Source organism: Dendrobates tinctorius, unplaced genomic scaffold, assembly GCF_039654945.1.
Source record: "Dendrobates tinctorius isolate UK_male_01 unplaced genomic scaffold, ASM3965494v1 ptg000209l, whole genome shotgun sequence".
Lineage (NCBI taxonomy): Eukaryota > Metazoa > Chordata > Amphibia > Anura > Dendrobatidae > Dendrobates > Dendrobates tinctorius.
Window position 1 is genome coordinate 73,024 of NW_027361876.1, and position 25,608 is coordinate 98,631.

The 25,608-nt window shown below is 44.3% G+C and overlaps 1 protein-coding gene across 1 annotated transcript in view; it reads left to right on the forward strand.

Moving 5' to 3' along the window:
• The window catches only part of RPAP3 (RNA polymerase II associated protein 3), a 97,841-nt gene that overhangs the window by 62,984 nt on the left and 9,249 nt on the right, over positions 1-25,608 (forward strand). The window contains exons 10-12 of the mRNA XM_073554233.1: positions 17,210-17,390; positions 18,647-18,744; positions 21,243-21,343. Coding sequence (XP_073410334.1) covers positions 17,210-17,390; positions 18,647-18,744; positions 21,243-21,343 — 380 coding nt within the window. The remainder of the gene's footprint in view (positions 1-17,209; positions 17,391-18,646; positions 18,745-21,242; positions 21,344-25,608) is intronic.

Below are 25,608 nucleotides of genomic sequence, written 5' to 3' on the forward strand. Positions count from 1 at the left end.
AATACAAATGCACATAAAATCTCAATAAAAAAAATTTAAGTTTGAGGATGTAAAGTGAAAAAAATGTGGAATAGTTCACGGGGTTATGGATACTTTTTCAAGGCACTCAATATAGCCCTTATAGTTGCAGTGTCCCCCTCTTCCTCATTATAATTCTTCCCCCCCCCTCGTACCTACTTTTTAACATCCCCATCTTTGCTGTCTTTTAATAATGCCCCCTGTGCTTCCTTGTAATAATATCCTCCTGTGCCTCCTTATAAGGGCTCATCCTCACTTGCGAGAGACTCTCATGATTCTTGTGCGAGTCTCTCGCGTGAAAACCTGGCACTGCCGCCGGCACTCGGACCAGAGCGTGCAGCTACATAGAAATGCATGTAGCCGCACGCTGCGGTCCGAGTGCCGGCGGCAGTGCCAGGTTTTCATGCGAGAGACTCGCACAAGAATCGTGAGTATGAGCCCTAAGATTGTGCCTCCTTACAATAATGCCAACCATTGCACCTCCTTGTAATCACGCCCCACATTGTCAGTGTAGGAATAATACAGTCAGCCTGTGCCTGGAAAAGCACATAAACTAATGCCACACCTCACTCCCCCCCCCCCCCCAATGTGCTCCTCCTCGCAGCAGTTGGGTATGGTGGGGTGGGCGTTGCAAAGCCGTAATGTCATAACGCCATCCGATGTCCCCTGACTGGCGCCAGTTGCCTAAAGCAGCCTCCCTCTGTACACTATCTAGGTCCTGAATTTGTTCAGTAAGGTCAAAATGACAACAACAAAAAAGAATTGATGTAAAATACAATTGGGGAAGGTTTATGTTATTAAGCTTTTTCCATGTCACAATGACAATACCAAGAGTTAGGGAAATATAGGAGCCAGATATATTATATTGACGGTGCTGGCAAATTTATTTCTCAGTGATTACGCACATAGTCAGGATTCATTAACTCTTTCCTGACTTATGTACACTACCTTCAACTTCTGATGTTTAACCACTCACTTGCGTCATGCAACCGTCCCAGCGCACATTGCCACCACCCACCCCACCCCACCCCACCCGTGCGTGACTGATCATGGAGTGCTGATGGGTTGCCATGGTAATCCGGATTATACTTGATTCTTGTGCAGGAGAACATCATTTTCACTATATACTGTATTACTGTAGTATTGCCGGATATTGAACAAACTATCAAATGGTAGCAGGTTCAAGTCACCTAAAAAAAAAGACTAAAAAATGAAGTAAAAATAAAAATGTTTTTCAAAAATAAGTTTTAACCACTCCCTTTATTTAGTTTATAAATTGAGAATTAAAAATGTTAAATATATTTGGTATTGTCCTCTGTAAAACTCTGCTCTATGAAAATATTAAATTAACCTATATAATACACTAGCTGAAGAGCCCGGCGCTGCCCGGGCATAGTAACTAACTACGGTTAGTTATAACAAATTATAATGATTATATCTATCTAATATATAAAGCTCAATGTGGGTATGTATGTATGTCCGGGATTGGCATCCGCACTGTCGCAGTTACACCACAAAATTTTGCACAGTCACACGTCTGGACCCTGAGAGCGTCATAGGCTATGTTGTGAGGCTAAATTTTAACCCCGCGCGTTCCAATTCACCAAACAATTTTGCCCCTATCTACATAATGGGGAAAAAAGTGAAAGGAAAAGTGTTGGAGGCAAATTGACAGCTGCCAGATGTGAACAAGGGGGACTTAAAGAATGAGAGCTATGGCGCCAAACAGTATATACCGTACAGTTGCTAAGGTGGGGCCCTGACATGGGATACTCACCACACACGGGGATATGAACACACACACAAAATGCGCCACACACTACCACGTGCTTCAACACATATACCACCCTCAGCACACATTTCACCACACATACACCAACCTCACCACATAAAAGTCGAAACACAAAAGTCATTACTCAAAACTCGCCACGCTGTCCCAGAGCTGTTTAACAGATGAAAAATGAGCTGTGATTGGTTGTTATCAGCAACAGTTATCTTTGTAGACAGTTGTGATAACTGAGGCCTATTATTCTTATCATTTCTATGGTGTTATCGTCCTTCTGTAAAGCTGGAAATAACACAATTTATTACCATGCCAACACAGACCACCCTCTGACACAGACTGCAGGGGGAGCCCAGTATCACACAGAATAGGATTAGAGACATGGCTCAGCAGTCCGTATCAAACGGCGGTCGATACAGCGTTCAGCCCTGCACACTTGCAACCTACTCCTATAAGCCCCATATTATCCTTAGGCTGCCGATCTCACCTGCACACCTGCAAGCTACTATTATATGCCCCATATGGGCCTTTTGCTACCGGTCTCAGTACAGACATTTTCTACAGGTATATTTTTACACCGGTCTCAGTACAGACATCTTCCACAGGCATATTTTTCAACAGGACAATGACCCCAAACACACCTAAAGGCTGTGTAAGGGCTATTTGACCAAGAAGGAGAGTGATGGGGTGCTACGCCAGATGACCTGGCCTCCACAGTCACCAGACCTGAACCCAATCGAGATGGTTTGGGGTGAGCTGGACCGCAGAGTGAAGGCAAAAGGGCCAACAAGTGCTAAGCATCTCTCGGAATTCCTTCAAGACTGTTGGAAGACCATTTCCAGTGACTACCTCTTGAAGCTCATCAAGAGAATGCCAAGAGTGTGCAAAGCAGTAATCAAAGCAAAAGGTGGCTACTTTGAAGAACCTAGAATATAAGACATATTTTCAGTTGTTTCAGACTTTTTTGTTAATTATGTAATTCCACATGTGTTAATTCATAGTTTTGATGCCTTCAGGGTGAATCTACAATTTTCATAGTCATGAAAATAAAGAAAACTCTTTGAATGAGAAGGTGTGTCCAAAGTTTTGGTCTGTACTGTATATAGATTGTAAAAAAGCCAGAACTGACCTCTTTGGTCACCGCACCTCCCTCAAAAATGCAATAAAAAGCAAGCACAACATCATAAGTATCCCAAAATGGTATTAAAATGCCAACCTGCCATGTAAAAACCAAACCTTCACACAGATCCATTGATGGAAAAAATATAAAATGTACCCAGAAAATGTATTTTTAGAAACTTCTTATTTTTTTTTTTTATCACCAATAATGGTGTAAATAGTGACTAACAAGTATATCATGTACAGTATAGTTAGGTCCAACAATATTTGGACAGTGAACAAATCTTCATGATTTGGCCTCTGAATGCCACGGTTTTATTTAAAATGAAACAACAAAAATGCAATTGAAGTGTAGACTTTCAGGTTTAACCCCTTAGTGACAAGCCAATTTTGACCTTAATGAACAAGCCAAATTCTGACCACTGTCACTTGATGTGGTACTAACTCTGCAATGCTTCAATGGATCCCACTGATTCTGAGACTGTTTTTAGAGACATATTGTACTTCATGATAGTAACATTTATTCGATATGACTTGCGTCTATTCATGAAAAAAGTGGAAATTTGGTTAAAATTTAGCAATTTTCAAACATTTAATTTGTGTCCTTAAATCAGAGTTAGGTCACACCCACTAGTTCATTAATAACATTTCCCACATGTCTGCTTTACAACAGCACAATTTTGGAAACATACTTTTTATTTTTATCAGGAAGTTAGAAGGGTTAAAAGTTGACCAGCGATTTCTAATTTTTTTCAACAAAATTTACAAAACCATTTTTTGTAGGGACCACATTACATTTGAAGTGACTTTAAGGGGTCTACCTTCCTAAAAGTGACACCATTCTAAAATCTGTACCCCTCAAGGTGTTCAAAACAACGTTGAACAAGTGTATTAACCCTTCAGTTCCTTCACAAGAACTGAAGCAATATAGAAGGAAAAAAATTAACATTTAACCATTTGTTTACACACAAAATTTGCTGCAGACCCTAACTTTTTTATATTCGCAAGAGTAGCGAGAAAATGGACCACAAAATTTATTGTGTAATTTCTCTTGAGTACTCCAATACCCCATATGTGGGGGAATCCACTGTTTCGGCACAGGGTTCGGAAGGGAAGGCCCACCATTTGACTTTTTGAATGTAAAATTGGCTGGAATCGAAAGCGGGACACCATGTATTGGAGAGCCCCTGATGTGCGGAAACCCCCCACAAGTAACCCCATTTTGGAAACCACACATGTCAAGGATTTTATGCAGGGGTATAGTGAGCCTTTTGAACCCACAGGTACGACACAGAATTTGATAACATTAGGTTGTCATATTGAATATGTCATCATTAGTGGTGAGCGCAAGTCCTCGTTGCTCTTTTGTAACTCGTTTCACTTTTGAGAAAAAACAAATCTAACCCCAGCCCTAACACAACCCTATCCCCAACCTTAACTGCAAAGAAAGGAAAAAATACAATTTTTTCGCCACCAAAGTAAATGCTATGTCTGGCGCTATGTCTCCGACCAAAACAGCTCAACACCCCAAGAACACCATCCCCACAGTGAAACGTGGTAGCAGCATCATGCTGTGGAGATGTTTTTCGACAGCAGGGACAGGGAAAATGGTCCGAGTCAAGGGTAATACAGGGATATTCTTGAAAAAATAGCGAACAAAAAGTCCAATACAAAAATTTACAAAAATACAAAAGTAATTTTATTGAAAAAGATCAAAGGTACAGGACACAGTAAGATCAGAGTCAGTATTGACCATAAAAACTACATGGACAAAGAATAGGACACACCAAAAGGGCTATAGACACCGGGACATATAGTTATAACAATACATTGCAAATTTTCAAAGTCCTACATATATCCCATAGAACAACCAGTCAAGGTGTATACATAAGGTGTATAGGTATCACTACTCCCAATAATGGACCCCCACCTACTACACACAATATGTGCAAGATATACTACAAAAACTCAAAATAGTACTAAAAAAATGGGTGTGTAGGTGGAAACGTGCATTGGGGAGGGTACACCCGGGCAGACCCACATCATTGACCAGTCAGAGAGGTAGTAATATGCAGCAATTTATTTTGTTTTTTTGTAGTATATCTTGCACATATTGTGTGTAGTAGGTGGGGGTCCATTATTGGGAGTAGTGATACCTATACACCTTATGTATACACCTTGACTGGTTGTTCTATGGGATATATGTAGGACTTTGAAAATTTGCAATGTATTGTTATAACTATATGTCCCGGTGTCTATAGCCCTTTTGGTGTGCCCTATTCTTTGCCCATGTACTTTTTATGGTCATTACTGACTCTGGTCTTACTGTGTCCTGTACCTTTTGATCTTTTTCAATAAAATTACTTTTGTATGTTTGTAAATTTTTGTATTGGACTTTTTGTTCGCTATTTTTTCTTGTATATCTCATATTTAAGTATTGCGATAGTCCTATTATGTCCACCTACACACCCATTTTTTATAGTACCACACTGTTATATATTTACTAGATTTGTATAAATGGGGTTTTCTTCTATGAAACTATTATGTTAAGGGATATTCTTGAGCAAAACCTTTAATCCAATTGAGAATCTGTGGTCAGACTTTTGAAGATTGCTGTTCACCAGAGGAAACCATCTAACTTGAAGGAGGTGGATCAGTTTTGCATTGAGAAATGGGCAAAAACCCAGTGGCAAGATGTGGAAAGCTCATAGAGACTTAGCCAAAGTGACTTGCAGCTGTAATTGCTGCAAAAATAGGCTCTACAAACTACTGACTTTAGGGCTGTGAATAGTTATGCACACTGAAGTGTTCAGTTATTTTATCCTACTTGTTGTTTGCTTCACAATAAAAAGAAAACCAAATATTCACAATTATAGGCATGTTCTTTACATGAACTGATGCAAACCCTCAAAAAATTGAAATTCCAGGTCTTGACTATGTTTTGGTAAACTACTAAATTGTCAATATTATATATAAATTAGCAATTCCTGTAATCGTGCCGAGATTATTATGATTATTTATTTATAAAGCACCATTGGTTCCATAGTGCTGTACATGAGAAGGGGTTACATACGAATTACAGATATCACTTACAGTAAACAAATTAACAGTCACAGACTGATATAGAGGGGAGAGAGGACCCTGCCCTTTCGGGCTTACATGCTACAGGATGGTGGGGAAGGAGACAGTAGGTTGGGGGGTTGCAGCAGTTACAGTGATTATGAGGCGGTAGTTCCAGTAGTGGTGAGGAGGCAGCGGGGATCATTGTAGGCTTTCCTGAAGAGGTGGGTTTTCTGGTTCCGTCTGAAGGATCCGAGTGTGGGTAATAGCCGGACATGTTGGGGCAGGGAATTCTAGAGGATGGGGGGCTATTCGGGAGAAGTTGTGGAGGCGGTTGGGTGAGGAGCGAATAAGTGTGGAGGAAAGAAGGAGGTCTTGGGAGGACCGGAGATTACGTGAGGGAAGGTATTGGGAGATTAGTTCAGAGATGTATGGAGGAGACAGGTTGTAGATGGCCTTGTAGGTCAGTATTAGTAATTGAATTGGATACGCTGAGGGAATGGGAGCCAGTGAAGAGATTTGCAGAGGGGAGAAGCGGAGGAGAAGCAAGGAGAGAGATGAATTAGTCGGGCAGCAGAGTTAACGATTATTATTATTATTATTTATTGTTATAGCGCCATTTATTCCATGGCGCTTTACATGTGAGGGGGGTATACATAAAAACAAGTACAATAATCTTAAACAATACAAGTCATAACTGGTACAGGAGGAGAGAGGACCCTGCCCGCGAGGGCTCACAATCTTCAAGGGATGGGTGATAATACAGTAGGCGAGGGTAGAGCTGGTCGTGCAGCGGTTTGGTCGATCGGTGGTTACTGCAGGTTATAGGCTTGTCGGAAGAGGTGGGTCTTCAGGCTCTTTTTGAAGGTTTCGATGGTAGGTGAGAGTCTGATATGTTGTGGTAGAGAGTTCCAGAGTAGGGGTGATGCGCGAGAGAAATCTTGTATGCGATTGTGGGAAGAGGAGATAAGAGGGGAGTAGAGAAGGAGATCTTGTGAGGATCGGAGGTTGCGTGCAGGAAAGTACCGGGAGACGAGGTCACAGATGTATGGAGGAGACAAGTTGTGGATGGCTTTGTATGTCATGGTTAGGGTTTTGTAATGGAGTCTCTGGGCAATTGGGAGCCAGTGAAGGGATTGACAGAGGGGAGAAGCTGGGGAATAGCGGGGGGACAGGTGGATTAGTCGGGCAGCAGAGTTTAGAATAGATTGGAGGGGTGCGAGAGTGTTTGAGGGGAGGCCGCAGAGCATGAGGTTGCAGTAGTCAAGGCGAGAGATGATGAGGGCATGGACTAGGGTTTTTGCAGATTCTTGGGTGAGGAATGAACGGATGCGTGAAATATTTTTGAGTTGAAGTCGGCAGGAAGTGGAAAGGGTTTGGATATGTGGTTTGAAGGAGAGATCAGCATCAAGGATTACTCCGAGGCAGCGAGCTTGTGGGACTGGGGAGAGTGGGCAGTCATTTACTGTAATTGATAGGTTCGTAGGGGGGGTCACGTGAGATGGGGGAAAGATGATGAATTCTGTTTTGTCCATGTTGAGTTTCAGATATCTAGTGGAGAAGAAGGATGAAATAGTGGACAGACATTGAGGGATTCTGGTTAGTAGGGAGGTGATATCTGGTCCAGAGATGTAGATCTGTGTGTCATCAGCATAAAGATGATACTGAAAGCCATGAGATTCTATGAGCTGTCCCAGGCCAAAGGTGTAAATAGAGAACAGCAGGGGCCCTAGGACTGAACCTTGTGGGACTCCGACAGATAGGGGGCGAGGTGAGGAGGTGGTGTGTGAGTGGGAGACGCTGAATGTCCGGTCTGTTAGGTATGATGAGATCCAGGAGAGGGCCAAGTCTGTGATGCCGAGGGATGAGAGGGTCTGTAATAATAGGGAATGGTCCACTGTGTCAAAGGCAGCCGACAGGTCCAGGAGGAGGAGGACAGAGTAGTGTCGCTTGCTCTTGGCAGTTAAGAGGTCATTGGTGACCTTAGTAAGGGCAGTTTCAGTGGAGTGGTGTGACCGGAAGCCAGATTGTAAGCGGTCGAAGAGGGAGCAAGAAGAGAGATGGGAGGACAGTTCAAGGTAGACGTGTTGTTCCAGTAGCTTGGAGGCGTATGGGAGAAGTGATATAGGGCGATAGCTAGATACAGAGGATGGGTCAAGAGAGGGCTTTTTGAGGATAGGTGTGATGGAGGCATGTTTAAAGCTTGAGGGGAAAACACCAGTTGTTAGTGATAGGTTGAAGAGATGGGTTAGGGTTGGGATGAAGACTGTGGTGAGGTTTGGGATGAAGTGGGATGGGATCGGGTCGAGTGCACAGGTGGTGAGATGTGATCTTGAGAGTAGAGTGGAGAGTCGATCTTCTGTAATGGTGGAGAAGTTGGTTTTGAAGGTGGAGGGCTGGGAAGTCGGGAGGAAGGGCTCTGGGGGTTGTTGACCAAAACTGTCCCTGATGTTATCAATTTTCTGCTTGAAAAATGAGGCAAAGTCTTCAGCTGAGATGAGTGGGGAGGGAGGAGGTGCTGGGGGGCGGAGGAGAGAATTGAAGGTGTTGAATAACTGTTTAGGGTTGTGAGACAGGGAGGATATGAGAGATGAGAAGTAGGTTTGTTTAGCTGTGGCGAGTGTGGTCTTGAAAGTAGTGAGGGACTGTTTGAATGCGATGAAATGCTCGTTGGAGTGGGATCTTTTCCATCTGCGCTCAGCAGCCCTGGAAGCTCGCCTCAGCTCTTTGGTCAGGCTGGTGTGCCAGGGCTGTCTGTTGATTTTGCGAGTTTTGGTATGTGTAAGTGGGGCAGCGGATTCCAAAGCTACAGCTATTGTGGTGTTATATAGAGCGGCAGCGTCATCCGCATTGTGTAAGGAACTTATATCTGTAAGAGGGAGGAGGGATTCGGAGAATGAGTGTAGGTCAAGGTGTTTAAGATTCCTGCGAGGGTGTGAAAGTTTGTGGGGTGGGGATTGTAGACATGGAGTGAAGAGGGAAGAGAATGTGAGCAGGTTGTGGTCAGAGAGAGGAAGAGGTGAGTTAGAGAGGTTAGATAGGGAGCAGAGGCGGGTGAAGATGAGGTCCAGTGTGTGGCCATCTTTGTGGGTGGCTGTAGAAGACCATTGAGTGAGGCCGAAGGAGGAAGTGAGAGATAGAAGTTTAGTGGCAGCTGAGAGGGAAGTGTCAATGGGGATGTTGAAGTCGCCCATGATGATAGTAGGGATGTCCGCGGAAAGGAAATGAAGTAACCAGGTGGTGAAGTGGTCAAAGAAGGTGGTGGCTGGCCCTGGGGGGCGGTAGATGACAGCCAGTTGGAGGTTGGAGGGGGAGTAGATGCGCACAGAGTGCACCTCAAAGGAAGGGAGGGTAACAGAGGGTGGCAGTGGGATTGGGGTGAAGGAGCAGGTATCTGACAGGAGAAAACCAACTCCTCCACCATGTTTGCTGCTGGGGCGGGGGGTGTGAGAAAGGTGGAAGCCGCCATACGAAAGTGCAGCAGGAGAGGCTGTGTCAGAAGGGGTGAGCCAGGTTTCGGTGATGGCGAGGAAGGAGAGTTTGGTAGTAACAAAAAGATCATGGATGTAGGAAAGCTTGTTGCAGACAGAGCGAGCGTTCCACAGAGCTCCTGTTAGTGGGACTGGGGAAGCGGGGGCTGGGTGAATGGGTATAAGGTTGGAGAGGTTACGGAAGGTTGTGATAGAGTGTGGATGGGAGGTAGAAATGACTGTGGGAATGTGGTGAGGAGGACCAGGATTTGGAGAGATATCACCAGCAGTGAGAAGGAGCAGAGAAAGTGTTACCAGGTGGGAGCAGGAGAGGGCATGAGGGGGCTGTCTGTGTTTGGAGACAGAGGATTGTATGTTAAGGAACAGTTTTGAGGCGGAGGTGAGGTGGATGGGGAGGATTGAAGAAGAGATGAACAGTTCCTTACTAGGAGTAGGGATTAGGGGAATTAGCAGAAAGTGAAGGATTATTGGGGTGAAAGTGAAAACAAACAGAAACATTGTTTACAGTGACTGTGTCCAGTTACCTTCAGTTCCCTTCTGGTTCAATTCTGGTTTTAATTCTTAAATTAATCTTCACACTTCTAGCACACACTTATAGCAATCACAATGCAGACTGAAGTCTATGCAGACTTGTACTCTGCAATATATGTACAACTAAGTGCAGTCAGGTGTGAAGCAGAGAGGAGTGGTCTCTGCTCATCTTGGCCAGACAATTAAGAGTGGACCAGATGTATATGATCAAGCCAGAGTAAACAAGGTCATAAATAACACTGGGGTAAGCTGGGGTTAGCTGAAAGGCATACCATGTGAATGCTAGGTGCAGAGGCAAGTCTATGTGCAAAGCTGGGTGACGCACTGTGTGTCCTTCATAGACAGACAGCAGGAGAGCAGGAGAGCTGGGTGGATGGACATACCGATGGACTGGAGAGGTGCAAGGGTGTTAGCAGGGAGGCCACAGAAAAGGATGTTGCACTAGTCGAGGTGGGAGATGATGAGGGCATGCACAAGTAGTTTAGTATACTGAGGGTTGAGGAAGGGACGGATTCTTGAATTTTTTTGAGCTCGAGGCGACAGGAGGTGGAGAGAGCTTGGATGTGATGTTTGAAGGACAGGGCAGAGTCAATGGTTATTCCGAGGCAGCGGACCTCCGGTACAGGGGAAAGCGTAATGTCGTCAGTTGTTATAGAAAGGTCGGGTAAGGAAGATCTGGGAGATGGGGGAAAGATGATTAGTTCAGATTTGTCCACATTGAGTTTGAGGAAGGGAGAGGAGAAGAAGGAGGATATGGCTGATAGACACTCTTGGATTCTGGAGAGCAGAGAGGTGACGTCTGGGCCAGAGAGGTAGATCTGAGTATCATCGGCATAAAGGTGGTACTGGAATTCGTGGGACTTTGAGTTGCCCCAGGCCAAGTGTATAGATTGAGAAGAGTAGGGGTCCTAGAACAGAGCCTTGGGGGACTCCAACAGAGAGAGGGTGGGATGAGGATGTAGTGTGGGATATGCTGAATGAGCGGTTGGAAGTGTATGAGGAGATCCAGGATAGGGCGAGGTCTTTGATGCCAAAGTAGGAGAGAATCTATAGTAGGATGCAGTGATCAACTATGAGATAAACATTAATATTGACAGGTCAATTTTACCACACAGTTAATGCCTCAACCCCTTAGTGACCACCAATATGTCTTTTTACTGACCTCCGATATCAAGCAATAGCATCCCCCCGACTGGTAAAAATGCATCAACTGTCGGCTGTACACTATATCTGACACCATGCTGTATCAGCCTTGATTGGTGTTGGCACCAACCATGGCATTTTATCCCCTTAAATGCTGCTGTTAATAGTGACTATGGCATCTAACTGGTTAAAAGAGTGTGGGGGCTTCCTCTTTAACCCAATTGGCACTCTGAAATTATGATTATGTTGTCCTGATGTTTGCCATGGCAATTCATGGCCAAAAAACGGCCTTAGTGTCTACTGGCTATCAGGACCTGTTCAAAAGTTAGCAACATTTAGGTGGTAAAAATAACATGTTTGATTCCTGTTATTCCACTTTGTATTAATTCTTGAAAAGCACCTGAATGGTTAATAAACTACCTGACAGCAGTAATGAATAGGTTCAAGGGTGCTGTTTTTAAAATGATCTCACTTTTGAGGATTTTATGACCTATAAGTCCCCCAAAGTCACTTCAAATCTGAATAGGTCCCTAAAAAAGTAAGTTTTGTAAATTTCCTTGAAAAAATGCTGCTACAGTTTAAGCCTTCTAGCATCCTAACAAAATAAAAGGATATTTTTAAAATGGTGCTGATGTAAAGCAGACATGAGGGAAATGTTATTTAATGACTATTTTCTGTGGTATGTTATGTGAGATAGCGCTCCCTGAGTGGGTTGGGGAACACTCGCTTGGCAACGGGATTAAGGCACACAGGAACACAGTTTCTTACATAAACAGTCTATTTGGTTTATTTACTCAACATAAACCGCATAACGTAAAGTTCATTTCGTTACATCCACGAACATATCATGACCACCAGTCTGTTCATGTAGCAGATAAACCTCTGCCGTTTCTTACAACCCCCTTATTTGAGATTACCTTCCAGGAGCTCAGCTCCACACACTGATTCCTTGTCAGTCCCAGCCCCAACAAAGTTAGCTGTCACAGGCTCTGCAGGTACATAGTCTCACCCTGTGCTCTTCAGGAATCCGGTCCACTTGCACGACCTTCCAACACACAGAGACTTGTCCTCTTTCAGGATCTTACAAAACAGGCCATGTGACTATACCACAGTCTCATTATATCACATGAGACACTCCCCTTTATGGGGAGGTATGTGGTTGGCCAGTCCCGTCCAGCTCTCCGGCCAACGCTATAAGGCCCAGCCTCTTATAAGCTAAACAAAGTTCGTGGAACTACAGGTTTCAGAGCAACACTTCAGGCTTACAGCGCAGAGGACCTCCTCCTCTGCGACATATATCAGCCATTCATAACAACGCCGGTCACTGTCTCATACTGTCTGGATTAACCCCTTAACGACCAAGCCATTTTGTAGGTTAAAGACCAGGCCTTAATTTTGAAATCGGACCACTGTCACTTTATATGGTTATAACTCTGGAACGCTTCAACAGATCCTGCTGATTCTGACATTGTTTTTTCGTGACATATTGTACTTCATGTTAGTGGTAAAATTTCTTCGATATGACTTGCGTTTATTTATGGAAAAAATGGAAATATGGTGAAAATTTTTAAAATTTTGCAATTTTCAAACTTTTAATTTTTATGCCCTTAAATCAGAGATATATGTCACAAAAAATAGTTAATAAATAACATTTCCCACATGTCTACTTTACATCAGCACAATTTTGGAACCAAAATTTTTTTTTCTTAGGAAGTTATAAGGGTTGGAAGTTGACCAGCAATTTCTCATTTTTCCAACAAAATGTACAAAACCATTTTTTTAGGGACCACCTCACATTTGAAGTGAGTTTGGGGGGTCAATATAACAGAAAATACCCAAAAGTGACACCATTCTAAAAACTGCACCCCTCAAGGTGCTCAAAACCACATTCAAGAAGTTTATTAACCGTTTAGGTACTTCACAAGAATTGAAGCAATATGGAAGGAAAAAATGAACATTTAACTTTTTTCCCAAACATTTTTATTTGGACACAATTTTTTTTATTTTGTCAAGGGTATCAGGAGAAAATGAATTACAATATTTGTTGTGCAATTTCTCCTGAGTACACCGATACCCCATGTGTGGAGGAAGAGCAATCTTTAGGCGCATGGCAGTGCTCAGAAGGAAAGAAGCATCATTTGAGATTTTGAATGTCAAATTGGCTGGAAACAGAGCGGACACTATGTCGCGTTTGGAGAGCCCCTGATGTACCTAAACAGTGGAAACCCCCCATAAGTGACCCCATTTTGGAAACTAGACCCCTCAAGGAACTTATCTAAATGTGTGTTGAGCACTTTGAACCCTCAAGGGATTTCACAGAAGGTTATAACGTAGAGCCGTAAAAATAAAAAAATCATATTTTTTCCACAAAAATGATCTTTTCACCCCCAATTTTTATTTTCTCAAGGGAAACAGGACCCCAAAAGTTATTGTGCAATCTGTCCTGAGTACGCTGATATCCCATATGTGGGGGTAAATTACTCTTTGGGTGTATGGCAGAGCTCGGAAGGGTACGAGTGCCATTTGACTTTTTTGGCTGGAATTGAGATCGGAAGCCATGTCGCATTTGGAGAGCCCCTGATGTGCCTAAACAGTGGAAACTCTCCACAAGTGACCCCATTTTGGAAACTAGACCCCCCAAGGAGCTTATATAGATGTGTGTTGAGCACTTTGAACCCTCAAGTGCTTCACAGAAGTTTATAACATAGAGCCGTGAAAATAAAATCTTTTATTCCCCAAAAATTATCTTTTTGCCCCCAAATTTTTCTTTTCTGATTTTTCTGTTCATTTTTTGAATGAACAAAAACCAGCAATTTAGGAATGCTTTTTTTTTTTCCCCTCCGTTCCGCATGTGTTAAAATTAGTAAGGCAGCTTTATTCTTCGGGTCACTATGATTACAGCGATACCTCATTTACAGTGCCTACATGTAGTATTCAACCCCCTGCAGATTTAGCAGGTTTACACATTCGGAATTAACTTGGCATTGTGACATTTGGACTGTAGATCAGCCTGGAAGTGTGAAATGCACTGCAGCAAAAAAGAATGTTATTTCTTTGTTTAATTTTTTTTTTTAAATTGTGAAAAGTTTATTCAGAGGGTCATTTATTATTCAACCCCTCAAACCACCAGAATTCTGTTTGGTTCCCCTAAAGTATTAAGAAGTATTTCAGGCACAAAGAACAATGAGCTTCACATGTTTGGATTAATGATCTCTTTTTCCAGCCTTTTCTGACTATTTAAGACATCCCCAAACTTGTGAACAGCACTCATACATGGTCAACATGGGAACGACACAGGAGCATTCCAAGGCCATCATAGACAAGATCGTGGAGGGTCACAAGGCTGGCAAGGGGTACAAAACCCTTTCCAAGGAGTTGGGCCTACCTGTCTCCACTGTTGGGAGCATCATCCGGAAGTGGAAGGCTTATGGAACTACTGTTAGCCTTCAATGGCCTGGACAACCTTTGAAAGTTTCCTCCCGTGCCGAGGCCAGGCTTGTCCGAAGAGTCAAGGCTAACCCAAGGACAACAAGGAAGGAGCTCCGGGAAGATCTCATGGCAGTGGGGACATTGGTTTTAGTCAATACCATAAGTAACGTACTCCACCGCAATGGTCTCCGTTCCAGACGAGCCCGTAAGGTACCTTTACTTTCAAAGCGTCATGTCAAGGCTCGTCTACAGTTTGCTCATGATCACTTGGAGGACTCTGAGAGAGACTGGTTCAAGGTTCTGTGGTCTGATGAGACCAAGATCGAGATCTTTGGTGCCAACCACACACGTGACGTTTGGAGACTGGATGGCACTGCATACGACCCCAAGAATGCCATCCCTACAGTCAAGCATGGTGGTGGCAGCATCATGCTGTGGGGCTGTTTCTCAGCCAAGGGGCCTGGCCATCTGGTCCGCATCCATAGGAAGATGGATAGCACGGCCTACCTGGAGATTTTGGCCAAGAACCTCCGCTCCTCCATCAAGGATCTTAAGATGGGTCGTCATTTCATCTTCCAACAAGACAACGACCCAAAGCACACAGCCAAGAAAACCAAGGCCTGGTTCAAGAGGCAAAAAATCAAGGTGTTGGAGTGGCCTAGTCAGTCTCCTGACCTTAACCCAATTGAAAACTTGTGGAAGGAGCTCAAGATTAAAGTCCACATGAGACACCCAAAGAACCTAGATAACTTGGAGAAGATCTGCATGGAGGAGTGGGCCAAGATAACTCCAGAGACCTGTGCCGGCCTGATCAGGTCTTATAAAAGACGATTATTAGCTGTAATTGCAAACAAGGGTTATTCCACAAAATATTAAACCTAGGGGTTGAATAATAATTGACCCACACTTTTATGTTTAAAATTTATTAAAATTTAACTGAGCAACATAACTTTTTGGTTTGTAAGATTTATGCATCTGTTAATAAATCCTGCTCTTGTGTGAAGTTTGAAGGCTCTAACTTATTTGCATCTTATCAAACCTGCTAAATCTGCAGGGGGTTGAATACTACTTGTAGGCACTATATATCGTTTTTTTATGTTTTGGTGTTTTTTTACACAATAAAAACTTTTATAGAAAAAATATTTTTGCATCACTTTATTCTACGAGCTATAACTTTATTTTTTCGCTGATGATGCTGTATGGCAGCTCGTTTTTTGCGGGACAAGATGACGTTTTAAGTGGTACCATGTTTATTTATATCCGTTTTTTTGATCATGTGTTATTGCACCTTTTCCAAGCGGCATGATGATACCGCTTGGAAAAAGTATAATTTGCTACTTTTTTTTTTACAGCGTTCACTGCAGGGGTTAACTAGGGTGACACTTTTATAGATGGGATTTTTACGGACGTGGTGATACCAAACGTGTATGTTTTTGTTAAAAAAATTTTTTTTTACATAAAAATGTGTAATTTTTAGGGGATTTTTTTAGGGAATTTTTAATTTTTTTTTTTTTTTTTTCTTTACCTTGTCCCTTTATGGGGCTTTCGCTTTGACTTTAGGTATAATGCATTGCAATGCTCCAGCACTGTAATGCATTATACCAATGCTGAAAGCTGGTGACACCTTGCTGTGAGCATGGTCTCATCAGCTTTCAGTAGGTAAATGACCCGGAGGTTGTCATGACACCTCCGGGTCATCATGGCACAGGTCGGGCCCCGCGATTACATCGTGGGGACGCCGACCTGAGGCAGAGGGAGCCCCCTACCCTTTGCCTCCCCCTCTGAACGCTGCGTTCACGCTCGATCGCAGCAGTGAGGGGGTTAACAGCCAGGGGCGGTGGGGGCTCAGTTCCTAGCTGTCAGTGCAGGACGCTCAGCCACTGCAGCGCTGAGCTCCTACACTGATATAGCACAGGAGAGGCTCAAATTTCAGCCTCTCCTGCTCATCGCTGCTGAGTTTGGTCTGTCAGATTGACTGACCAATCACAGTGCTGTGGGTGCAGGGACCGAGTGCAAGGGTCCCTGCCCCCCTTGCTGTGCCTCTCAGCTGTCGGCAATGAACTGAAACTGCGTGTTTACACGCAGTGACAGTTCAAAGGCAGGACGTGCAGAGTCCGTCATGGTGCGGGAAGTTACTGCACGTCCATAGACATTAAGGGGTAAAAGGGATAATCATTGAAAGTTTGAAAATTGCTAATTTTGTTTACTTTTTTTTTACAAATTTCTGATATCTGCATTTAATTATAAAATTATAAAAATATCGAGATACATTTACTATTAACAAAGTACAATGTGTCGCGAAAAAAAATATCTAAATCAATGAGATGTGTTCCAGAGTTATTACCACATAAAGTGACACTAAGGGGTAAATCCAAAATCTGAAAAACAATTTTGACAGTGAACCCCACTTCGATTCCCCCACCATATTTTAGTATATTATATGGTAAAATGAATGATTTCATACAAAGCTAAATGTCATCTTACCAAAAATATAAGCACTCATATAGATGCTGTATATCGATGGGGACAAAAATATGACTTTTGGAAGAAGGGGAGGAAAAAGGGTTAATACATGCTCTATATAGAAATATTATCCGTTTCCTTCCTTCAGTGTAAAATGTTTGCATTAATATAGGGATAACCCAGAAAACCGCATTCCAACTCCCACCAGACCAGCAAATATGGGAAAGGATCAGCCTGCGTTATCTGCATCACTGGATGGTTGCGTTCCTGGAGTTCCTGCAAACTCATTTCAACTTGAATCAGATCTAAGAAGACTGAAAGGGTACCCAGATATGTTATACACATATCTAAAAGTAAGTACACCTGTGTATATTTGCTATTCTTCTATTCCACAAAGAAGTCTCATCAACATTTGTATTCCTTAATCCTTCCTAATGATTTTTGTAGTAGTGTGTAAGTGTATTAAAATACTTACCGATTGCTGCCTTCCGGTCAGTCTCTTCTACCCTACTGACCCCAATCAGACTAGCCGGCTCACACAAGGTTTGTAATATATGTTATGAAAAAAATCTGCTTCTTTGTCCTCCTGGACTGATCATTGATTTACAAAATTCTCAATTTATGATAAAATCTGTATTCAGTGAAGATTTTACGTAGAATCTTCTCAGTAGCAGCCACCGTCTCCTACCTCAGTGATGTAACATCCTGACTTCACTGAATACAGATTTTAACCTTAGATTGAGAAGTTTAAGACTGAATGATCTGTCCTGGTGGAGAAACAAGCAGATTTCTCTGATAAGATGCATTACAATTTTTTCTTATTTTCAAGTGTATTAATGATGTATGACATAAAATTAAAATGTTGGTTATTCATTTAATGATATGAGTGGATTATTTCATTTAAATTATTAGAAGTATTTGGATTGAGGACTGTAGGATCAGGGTAACCTGGACAGCCTCCCAAGGGCCTAAGAAGTAAAGGGTGGAATTGTGCATTATGACTGCAAGGGCCCCTATATTATTCTTGCCTAGGGGCCTTCTGTCTGTGACCGCTACAGTGTAGGATACTGCGTTGAATCACTTACAGGCTGCTTTAGATGTTCATTGGGTGTAGCTCATCTCGCCTCTATATGTTGGGTCTTTTCCCCGCTCTCTGATGGTTTCCCTCTATGCTTTCTGAGTAGTCTTACTGGTGTAAGTGCTGTGCTTTGTTTTCTGAGCCAATCAGATGTCTTCCCAATTCTGCTCCACCCCCTCCCTAACAGCATGAGTCTCAAGGTACTAGATACTGCAGCTTCACCCCCTTCCTTCATTTTAACTATTTACTATACCACTAGATCTATGTTTTTTTAATTATGTAGAAAGATCAGGAAGGTAGTAGGAGGAATGCTACAGAGGTTTGTGAACATTTACTAACATTTTATCTGTTTCTCCCAATAAGATGTTTACTTTCACGTAAGGTACATTTTTTTCTACACAAAATTAAAACAATAGGGGTCATTTTGTTTCTACAAAAATGGACACAAAGACTATTTCTAGTTGGACCATATTTTTAATGGCTAATCTTGTTGTTAAATATAATTTTATTATTTTTTTGCTTCTTTTTTAGCAAATTGAGCCTTCCCTTTACCGTAAGCTGTTTCAAAAAGCTTTAGATCCAGATGTCTTCAATGAAATTGTAAAGATTCTTCGACTTAAATACATTGAGTAAGTGGAAAGTTATTGGTTTATACTCAGAAGTGTTTTATACATTTAGACAGATATGTCAGTGGTTATTTGTCATTTTAGAGCCACGTTTGATTGTTGCCGATTTAAGGGAATCTGTCAGCAGCATTAAGTTCCCCCTAAACCGTTTATATGGGCATCTAGGTCAGTGAGAGAGACACATCAGGACCTTTACATTTGCTATGCATTAGTTGAATGCAGAGAAAAATTGTGGATTTCTCTGGATTCCGACAACAGATCATGGACATTTAAGGTACCCATGCGTTTATCTTTCTCTGACCTTGTGTGCCCAGTTAAACGGTTTAGGCAGGTTGATCTTGTGCATAGATTCCCTTTTAAGCCTGCTACGTTACATTCGTGTTTCACTCATGAAAGGTTGGATTGATATTTCCTATCTGGCTGAATCATGTCCACTGTGTATGGAGATTGGCATGTTGGTCATTTGAATCAGCATATTTTGTTAGTGACAATACTGCAAATTCTGCAAAAGAGGATAGTTCTCTGGAGAATCTCTCCATAGTGGACCAGTCGGGTATGTTCACACACTGTGCTACTATTCCAGTAATAGCATGGTGGATGACAGTTTTACATATTCTCATCCATGGGATGTATGACCATACACAGCAGAACTTAACTTGCATTCCTGCCAATGGAAGCTAATGAATTTTGCAGGGGATTTCATGATTAGCAATGTAAGAGGTGAAATCTCCACATTGAGATTTCATTTTGATAATTTTCAGATTTTACTTTTTCACAGCTTGTCAATTCCATGTGGATGTACCCTTCGGATTCTCTTCTTGTTTTCTATTAATTTCTCCTGTACATCCTATGTGAGGTCTCTATGTGTGAAGCACGCTCAAGAGTTTAACATGCACAAAACCCAGCAGATACCGGCTGTCTTAGGCTACTTTCAGATTTCCGGATTTTCAATCCGGCGGGCTGCGGCGAAAAGTTGTCAAACTGGATCCGGTAGAAGCCGCAGCCCGCCGGATCATCAGTTTTTGTCGGATACGGTGCAGGAGAGGGAGAAAGAGTCTTCGTGCATGCGCTCTGCAAAAAAGTGGTCCGGCGCTGTCAAAAAAACGTTGCATGGAACGTTTTTTTGCAGACGCCGGACAGGCATTTTTTGCCGTTTCCGGCAAAAGCCGGACACGCCGCATGGCCATGAGGCGCAATGCGGCGATAATGTAAGTCTATGGGAAAAAAGCCGGATCCGGTGGCAACAGGTGCCGGATCCGGTTTTTACATTTTTCGCCGCATCGCGCCTGATGCTTCAAAACGGAAATCTGAAAGTAGCCTTACAATGCTGGTACCTGCTTGTGACAATAGTAACCGGAGCCCGTCAATCACTCGGTGCTGATAAGCTGTCATGGCAGCCTGGATCTGATGAAGGTCCATGTCTGTCATCTTGGCCTACCCGTGAAGCCCGGCCTGTAGCTGGGCTTTTTAAGATGAATTATGTACTGGGGTAATGTAGTACATAGAGCAGGTGAACAAATGATCGCAGGTTCAAGTCCCCTGACGGGGCTAAAAAGTAAAGTAAAAAAATAAATATGATATGTTAATTACCCCCTCCTTTTTCCTCCATTAAACATAATCATATTTGGTGTCATCGCACACTATAAACACTATAAAGTGTTAGAAAATAAATGTTATGGATCTCAGAAAATGGAGACAAAAATCCAATTTATTTATTTTAAAATTTTACATTTTTTTCACCACTAAAAAATGATGCTGTAAGTTTGATATCGCTGTAATCGTACTGACCTGAAATATAATGTTGCTGAGCATTCTCACAGCACAGTGCATTTTTTTCTTTTCACCCTTTCACTGCACTTGGAATTTTTTTTCTGTTTTTCAATACATTACATGTAAAGTAAATGGTGTCAGTCAAAGCTACAACTCGTCCCGCAAGAAAAAATAAGCTCTCCCTGGCTATCGAAAAATAAAAAAAAGTACAAGGATCAAAGTTCGTTGTAGTGGTAAGGGGCGAGTTGTGGATCTGAGGGTGCAAAGGATCAGTTAATTATTTATTTCTAAAGCTGTTTAATTTAGGAAATTAACCCCTCCCATTACTAGCTTTCCATGTGAATGTACCCCAGATGAGAAGCGGTGAACTGATCTGTCTACAAGTGTATTGGTAGAGCAGTAGGACAAAGTTTGGCTGGGCGGATGGTATGCACAGCACAATGCAGGCATTCTCATGGTTATTGATCCGCATAGCAGCACACGGTCTCCATGTTCAGGCTTTCACCAATGCAAACTACTGGGTTTTCCATTAACTTGGACTAGATGCCAATACAATTAGCATGACATTTGCTTTAGCTACACTACAGTGAAAGTTCTACACACCAGTATATCCACGTACAGCATGGTAAATAATCATTACCAAGATCTACAGCGGGTTTATTGAAAATAGGGAATAATACCGTATTAACATATTGTGTTTTTGTTTTGTTTTTTTTCGTTTTTTCTCCTAGAAATGAGGACGCAGATGTTGTGTTGGAAATTTTGCAAACCTTTTCTGAGCTTAGGAGGTTTGATATGGCAGTAATGTTTTTGTCAGAATCGGAAAAAGAAGGTACTTTCATATAGTTAGAATAAATGCTTGTTATGCAATGAAAGCATGAATATATAATATTTCTAATGAATAGTCATTAAAAGTGTTGTATAAACCTGTTTACTATCCTTTCCAGTAGGAAATGAAATATATTGCAGTGACCTTATTCCTATCATACCCAATCCCTCAATATTTAAATCCTGTTCAGTCCCAGTTCCTCTGCATGTAGCGTCAAGAGTAACCACCTAAGACCGGACATATGTGATACTTATTCAGACTATTAATAATAGCTACAAATTATTAAAATGGGTTCAGATACAGGGGGTTAAATGAAGATATGGAACAGATTTCTCGTTCGCCTTATTGGGGGACACAGAGACCATGGGTGTATGCTGCTGCCACTAGGAGGCTGACACTATGCACAAAAAAAAAGGTTAGCTCCTCCTCCGCAGTATACACCCCACCAACCGGCAGGAATTTCCTCAGTTTAGCTTAGTGTCAGTAGGAGGTGGACACGGGTCTTTCATTAGACCCATATCTACCTCGGTGTGCGTCGTTCCTTTTCAGGGTCCCGGAGGGATACAGAGTGAATAGTCACATCTGTAGTCCCACAAGAGACTATGAGTACGGCGTGTACTGCCACCCCGTATCCTCATAGCTCTCCGCAGCAGGACCAGGAGCTTTGCACAGGTGCGTGCCAGCTATATGGATGGTCCTTGCTCCCCCGCCTCCCACCCACTCGCCTACCAGAGCCTGTCGGTCGGACGAGGCGCGGACACTGGGAAAATAGACTCAGACAGCGTTGGATTTACAAGGTACCTTTATTGAAGACACCACTGGAGGATTCTTCGGAGCGGCACAGGGCAGTGCCGCAGGGTCCTCAGCTGCCTGCGCCTCCCGGCAGCCGCCGCACTTTCTGTTGCGCCACATGCCAGGCCCCGGCTGCGGCGCGGGCCTTGTCCCCCCCACCCGCCGCCCTCCTCATTCTATCCTGAGGGCTTTTTTCGGGCGGCGGTTTCTTCTTGGGTGGCCGTGGCAGCGCTGCAGGACTTCCGCGCAGCCCCGCGCTGGCAGGCGGCCGCCGATACTAATTTAGTCCCCGGCTTCATTTCGGGCCTACTCGGCCGTCGCGGCCACGCCCCCCGCCCTCTGTTATAGGCGGGCTGCTCTCCCGCCCGTTCTAGGACCACCCACCCTCCTAGTCTGTAGCTGGGCAGCGGGCGGTCTTCTCTCTGGGTCAGGCGGCTAGCTCCGCCCTTCTTCTTCTTCTCTCCTTAACCGCGCTTTCCTTTTACCTCAGGCTGCCGCCATCTTTGCAGCCTGTCAGCCGGACGCCTTGGAAGACACCGGGCAGCGGAAAGGGGTTCCTCGTTATCCTCTACTGCGGCCATGCATCTCAGACGAGCTGGGCACATCGCCTTTCGGGCCACCGGACTGTGAGTAGCTCTGCAACTGCAGACTGACACCCTCCTCTGCCTTCTTTCCCTCAACCTTCCGGCATCTCCTCGGGGTTCTTTCTCCCGGAACGTGCCCATCCGCCAGCACAGATAACTTTCCCATTCCCCTCGGTTTAGACTGCAATTCAGCCCGATGCCGTCCAGGAACCATCTATTGCGCCACGTGAGTGTGAACCCCCCCCCATTCCTGGCTAAGCCTCTTTATCACAATCAGTGGCGGACCTCACCAGGGTGTCTGTCCCTAGTGGCCATTCTTGATAAGTTGCCCCTGGACACTTCCGCAAGGTCCAGCAGGTCGCAAGGGGTTCTATCTGAGCCAGCCAGCAGAAGCCGCAAAAGACCCAGGCAGGATCTCCGGCCGGAATCCTCTCCTGGCCTGGTCTCTCCACATTGTCCTTCCCAGCAGTCGCCTTCCCGTGCCTCCTCACCCGAGTCAGGTGAAGCGTTCTCGAATGCGTCATCCGAAGAGATTTTAGAGCTGGATTCGGACCAGGATGCGGACATGAAGGTTTCGGTACAGAACCTCATTGCTGCGATTAACCACACCTTCGAAATACAGACTCCCCTGCGAAACGCTCGGATCAGGAGGTTTCGTTCAGACGGGCAGTAACACCTTCCAGAGTCTTCACCTCCCACTCTGAGTTTGGCAAGATGCTTACCAGGGAGAGAGAGAAAATCCGACCAGACGCTTTCAAAGAGGGAAGCGTCTCGGCGTGCTCTATCCATTTTCAAAATAGCTCACCGACAACTGGTCGGCTTCCCCCTCTGTAGACGCTCCCGTGTCCAGACTATCTTATCAACACGGTCCTTCCGATTTCAGGTGTGACGTCGCTAAAGGATTCTAATGGCAGAATTATAGAATCCCTAGCAAAGTCAGTATTCGAAGCGGCTGCGGCGGCGCTAAGCCCAGCCTTTGCCTCATCTTGGGTAGCAAAGGCCATAGCTACTTGGGAGGAGGATCTCCGCAAGGGCATCCTAGATAAAGCCCAACCGGAGCAATCGGCCAAACTGGCTAACCAGATCTCCCATGCAGGGGATTATCTGCTCTCTGCCTCCTTGGATGCCGCGTCTTGGGCGGCTCAGACATCCAGCAACGTGATGACAATCCGGCGTACAATTTGGCTCAAGGCTTGGCAGGCGGATTTGTCTTCAAAGAGTCCCTTACCAATCTGCCTTTTCAGGGAGCGCGTCTCTTTGGATCCCAGCTGGACCAGATTATTAGGGACACCACTGGAGGCACAAGTTCCCTCCTTCCTCAGTCCAAGCCTTGTAGGCCTCCGCTAAGGCGTCAGTTTCGGCCCTTTCGGTCTACCAACAGAGGCCGCAGGCACGCCAGGATAGAAAGAAGGTCTCCTTCAGACCCACTCCCTCCTGGCGATCTCACTCATCCCAGGGCAGATCCTCCAGGTCCAGATCTGGTCAGTCCACAGCAGCATGACTATCAAGGAAGTCCTGAGGGTCCTTCCCAACTGGGCGGTCGACTCCTTTTCTACAGAGACGTCTGGCTTGCCTCGGTAGAGGACGCTTGGGTCAGGGAAGTTGTATCCCCAGGATACAAGATAGTTTGTTTCTCGTCCCCGGGATCGTTTCTTCGAGTCCATCCAAAAGACCCTGCCTTAGTCCGGGTTTCTTCGCATCCATCACCTCTCTCCTCAGTTCCGGGGTGATTTTGTCCGCTCCCGAATCAGAACGTTTCACAGGGTTTTATTCAAACCTGTTTGTAGTGTGGAAAAAAGATGGTGCAGTTCGTCCCATCCTGGATCTCAAGTTACTGAACAACAGGGTCCGATTGCGTCATTTCAGGATGGAGTCTCTTCGGTCGGTAATCGCTTCCATGGAGGCGCAGGAGTTCATGTGTTCAATAGACATTCAAGATGCCTATCTACATGTTCCCATCTTTCCCGGGCATCAGAGATTCCTGCGTTTTGCGATTCACCAGGACCACTACCAGTTCGTTGCACTGCCGTTTCGGTCTCGCCACCGCACCCAGAGTTTTTACAAAGATCATGGCGGCGTTGATGGCCTTGTTGAGGATGAGAGGTCTCGTTCTTTTTCCGTACCTCGACGACATTCTGATCAAAGCTCCGTCTTTTCACCAGGCTCGCCAAAATCTTACCATCGTCCTCTACACCCTGTCCAATTTTGGGTGGCTCGTCAACAAAAAGAAGTCCTGCCTTGTTCCGACACAACGTCTGGTGTTTCTGGGCCTATGGTTCGACACTCGTCGATCGACGGTTTTTCTCCCAGAGGAGAAGATAGTTTCTCTGCAGCGAGATGTACGGTCGCTGCAGATCACACGACTTCCATCTGTCCGGACAACCATGAAAGTTCTAGGAAGGATGGTGGCGTTGACAGAAGCGATTCCCTTTGCTCAATTTCACTCCAGACCCCTCCAACAGGCCATCCTGTCTCGGTGGAACAGGTCTGTTCTTTCCCTGGATCGTCCAATTCGCCTTTCATACCAGGTCAGGCAGTCCCTCATTTGGTGGCGGACGTCACCTCTCATTGCCCTAGGACGGTCATTCCTTCTCATTCACTGGCAGATTGTGACAACGGATGCCATCCTCCTCGGCTGGGGGGGCAATATTTCGCAATCACACTGTTCAGGGTCAGTGGTCGAATAGAGACAGCTCTGCCGATCAACGTCATCGAGATACGGGCGATCTATCTGTCTCTCGTTCACTGGGAGAGACTTCTCAGGGGCCTGCCAATCCATATTCAGACAGACTGCCACAGCTGTGGCAGATATCAACCACCAGGGGGGGACACTGAGTGCCTCAGCCCTAGCGGAAGTGTTCAAAATTCTTCACTCGGCAGAGTTTTCAGTTC